The sequence below is a fragment of the Sinocyclocheilus grahami genome, unplaced genomic scaffold, assembly GCF_001515645.1.
Source record: "Sinocyclocheilus grahami isolate Dianchi unplaced genomic scaffold, SAMN03320097.WGS_v1.1 scaffold117.1, whole genome shotgun sequence".
Taxonomy (NCBI): domain Eukaryota; kingdom Metazoa; phylum Chordata; class Actinopteri; order Cypriniformes; family Cyprinidae; genus Sinocyclocheilus; species Sinocyclocheilus grahami.
In genome coordinates, this window is record NW_015505296.1 from 581,299 (window position 1) to 585,051 (window position 3,753).

Below are 3,753 nucleotides of genomic sequence, written 5' to 3' on the forward strand. Positions count from 1 at the left end.
TATTCTTAAGTGAACATATAAATATTCGATATATGGTGAGATGATGGACTGACAATATGGTAGTGTTACGAAACTGAGTTAGAAAGCAAACACCGGTTGTGTCAATCACACGAAGGTTAGGTTATGCTAAAAAACATTTCGTCTCTTTCAAAATGTGAAAAAATACGACACGTCCCATTAATTAATTTAACGCCGTACCGTAAGATGAAATAAAGTGGCAATTCATACATTTCTTTTTGCATTTATAAACACTTTTTTAAATGCATTCATTAGTAATACAACTTAATTAAATTCATAAGTAATAAAACTATCCCGAAATCATTTCAAACGCGTTTTGGCGTCACGGATTAAAATCGTTATACCAAGCTTTCAATAGTCTGCTGGATCAACCATTAAAAAAAATGAATAATAAACAATAATAATAATGATAGAATCTCTCAGACACCGACGAATGCATTCATAATTTAAACTCTTATTCGCAGTTAAATCATTTAGCAGAATGGTAAAACCTGAAAAAGGCTGCAACCGTGGAAATGACATGATTTGTATTTAAAACGGCAAAATCTAAATCCTTAAATGACAGAATTGACTTTGAGTTCAGTTTTGGTGATGTTAAGTTAAAGAATACTGAAGACAGAAATATGTAACAGAATTGTTTCTTATTTTCCAGAATACATACAAAAAATACCAATTCTCTCTCCGTGGTGTTCACCTGAAAAATAACGGCAATTTGAAACCATGTGGACAATGTGGGATTTAAGAAACAAACATGCATGTAAATTATCTTCTTTTCAATGAGACATTAAATAATAACGAACAATACAATCATAGCAATTCCAAATCGACATCCAACTGAAGACCCCTATTTTATTAGTACTCTAACATGTGTTTCACGTTATCTACAGAGTTCAGTTCAAATGTAATGCACTTTTGAGTTGCTCAAATATTTTCATTTGTATTATCGTCCGCTTTAAGCTGACATAAATAAATACAGTGAGTCCACGGATCCAGTCCTTCAGTGGCGCGATGATATAAAAGTCTTTATATTTCAATCTTTAGAATCTATAAATTTGGACAGAGTCTGATTTTTTTGTTTTTACTGGTATCCAAGCGCTGCTGCTGTGGTGAGTCTTTGACCGTACAGTGCATAGGGGGAGTAATAAGGACCGGTGGCTGCAGGTAACGGAACCGGTGCGCCGGGAGTAGGCAACGGACTCTTTGAATACGGGTGATAGCGGCTGCTTAGTCCTAACGCGTGATGCGGGCTCCTAAGTGCCAGTGTCCCGGGGCTCCCAGGGGCCCCTGAGGGCGGCATGTGCATATGGCACGCCATAGCTGCGGCGGCAGCACTAGCTAACGATGATGAACTGGGATAACCCGATATCAACTTGTCGGTCCCGGTGAACGCGGTGTGCGTCCTCAGGTGGTTAAGAAGTTCTTCGGAGGACGAGAAACGCTTGTCACAAGGTCCATTAGCTGACACCCAGTTACACACATGCGGTAGAGGGTCGTTGGGCAGCACGAAGCCATAGGGATACAAATGGTGTCCACCAAAAGATGGCGGCGAGGAGTGAACACCGTGCAAAGGGTGTGTCGGGTACATGAATTGATATCCGGACTTCAAAGCAGCCGCGGCCGCCGGGTCGTGTGTGCAGGAAGCACCGGCTGCACTGGCTAAGTGGCTGGCACAGTGGTAACTCAAGCAATAAGGGTCCCTACAAAGGCTAGCAGACATTATAGATGGAGGGGATGCCCCGGCTAGGGGGCTTGAGCCAGCTTTACTGCAGCCCAGCGAGCTGGCAAACTGTGCATTGACCAGACTCCCCCCGTGGGGCAGAAAGTGTTGAGGGTAGCCGGCGTAGGCCCCTGCTAAACTTCCAGGGTACGTCATGCCAGCCGGGGGCAGAGGGAAAACAGTCTGTCCGGGTTTGTACGGAGAAACGGGGGCTACCAGTCCTGACCCCAGGACAGAGGATGAGGAAGAAGAGGTGACACACGAGGACTCCGACGTCGCTGCTTTGGATCCTGATGTGGTTTCCTGGTGCTGGTTGACTTCCACGTTAATTCCCGCACAGCTCACGCTTATCCGGCTGTGGCTGACGCTGGTCGGCGCAGATCCATCTGAGGTGCAGTTTTTATTACAATCAGACTCTTTCTTTTCATCTCTCTCTCCCTTCCCGTCTGACGGCATCGGGGAAGCCGAAGTGCTGGAATTCGGGCTGCCAGTCCTGGGAGTGAACGGCTGGCAGGTGGCGCTAGGCACACGGAAACCAGACTTCTCTCCGTTAGACACCCCAGAAGACGAGTCCTTCTTATCCGCTGGCTTGGAGTACGGCTTGAAGCTGGATTTGTCTTCCACACCGATGTCACTCAGTTTTAAAGGACCAGATTTCGACTCTTTCTCGCTAGATCCGTTAGATGAGTGTTTGGAGGAGGGTGGAGGGTCCGGTTTACCGATCTGAGAGCATGTTTGCGCAAGAAGAGCCAGAGGACTTTTCTTGGCATCGAGCTGCGAGGATAGATACAAATAAAAGATTAAGACACATCAAATGTGTGCAAGCGCAATCATTGCAACGTATTTTGTCAAAGTACACAACAGATCAACTTCATCAAACGACTCTATTTGAACGTTTTAAGAGATTGGAGAATATGCGCATCGCGCAAAACGCGGTGCAATGGTAAACTGAATTAAAGAGAAAGACTGGTCAAATTAAAATACTATGTTAGCTATAAGATTTTACTAATTTGATCCTCTCTGCTCCGCTACGTCCAATCCCAGATTCCAATAATGTCCCGTCATTTCTCCGGGAAAAAGAGAATGCGGACAAAATACTTGGAGCAGCTTAAAAACCCCCATCGGATTCGCATCTTACCTCAATCGGACTGATCGGGGTGGACGGCAACGGCTGAAGATATTCAGGGTGTAAAATGTGTCCTGTGCGTGCGGTAAGCATTTTCAAAATCTTTATGGGAAGTCGGTTAGCTTGCCGTAAAGGGTCCGAAGGAGGGACGTAACGGAGAAAAGGCTTGCTGACGAGCGCGGAGTTGTTATTCCTGCTGCTGCTGCTGCTGCTGCTGCTTCCCCAGACGAGATCAGTATCACGATTTCTTGAAGCAGAAGCAGAGGGCGATGTGATCATGACCCAATTCTCATGTATTCGGTTGGTATTTCATCGATCAGATTCATAAATAAAAAACTACGCCGTGATCTTCTTTCGAATAGCAGAAATACAGATAAATAGTATAATCCGTCTGGAGCAGAGGAGAGCGCGAGGCTATCTCAGATCCGGAGCCGCGTGTGACACCACAGGCATAGCGCGCGCTCTGTCTCTTCCCGTAGGTCCGCGCGCTTGTCCTCCCAAACCAAGAACTAGTAGAAATGTTCACTTCAAAAGCAGCTGAATTAGTCCGAGATTAAAGCCCTTGCCGCCTTCCAATCAAATGGGACCCCGAGGTGATTGGAGGGTCAAGGGGATGTGACGTTCCTCCTTCTGCAAGCGCCTCTATTTTGACAACTTGGGGGAGGAGATTTTGCTCAATATGTAGGTTGTCGTACACGCCGCTGTCTGTGTCAATTTTTTATTTATTTAAAATGCTCGTTATTCATTTTCACGAGCAGATTGCCTCGGAGTTGCCATCTTTTTAAAGTGTGAAACAAATAATTCCCTCTCATAGCGTTATCCTTCGACTCATTTTTTTAAGGCTTTTTATAAGAGTAAGCCTCGCTTTTTATTGATGATAATTAACACCACC

General features: G+C 45.1%; 1 protein-coding gene across 1 annotated transcript; it reads right to left on the reverse strand.

Annotated features, from left to right (window-relative positions):
- Positions 1–614: 614 nt before the first annotated feature.
- On the reverse strand, positions 615–3,543 carry LOC107589531 (zinc finger protein 503-like). The gene is made up of 2 exons (XM_016278004.1): positions 2,874–3,543; positions 615–2,509 (listed from the first exon to the last, which is right to left on the reverse strand). The coding sequence occupies exons 1-2, from the start codon at positions 3,138–3,140 to the stop codon at positions 1,097–1,099; spliced, it is 1,680 nt and encodes a 559-aa protein (XP_016133490.1). The 5' UTR covers positions 3,141–3,543; the 3' UTR covers positions 615–1,096.
- Between the last annotated feature and the right edge of the window lie 210 nt (positions 3,544–3,753).

Bases quoted from the DNA above. Each gene is read 5' to 3' on its own strand.
- LOC107589531 (XM_016278004.1), bottom strand. From the start codon at position 3,140: ATGATCACATCGCCCTCTGCTTCTGCTTCAAGAAATCGTGATACTGAT. The intron at 2,510-2,873 runs GTAAGATGCGAA...CTATCCTCGCAG, and splicing joins CCCCGATCAGTCCGATTGAG to CTCGATGCCAAGAAAAGTCC.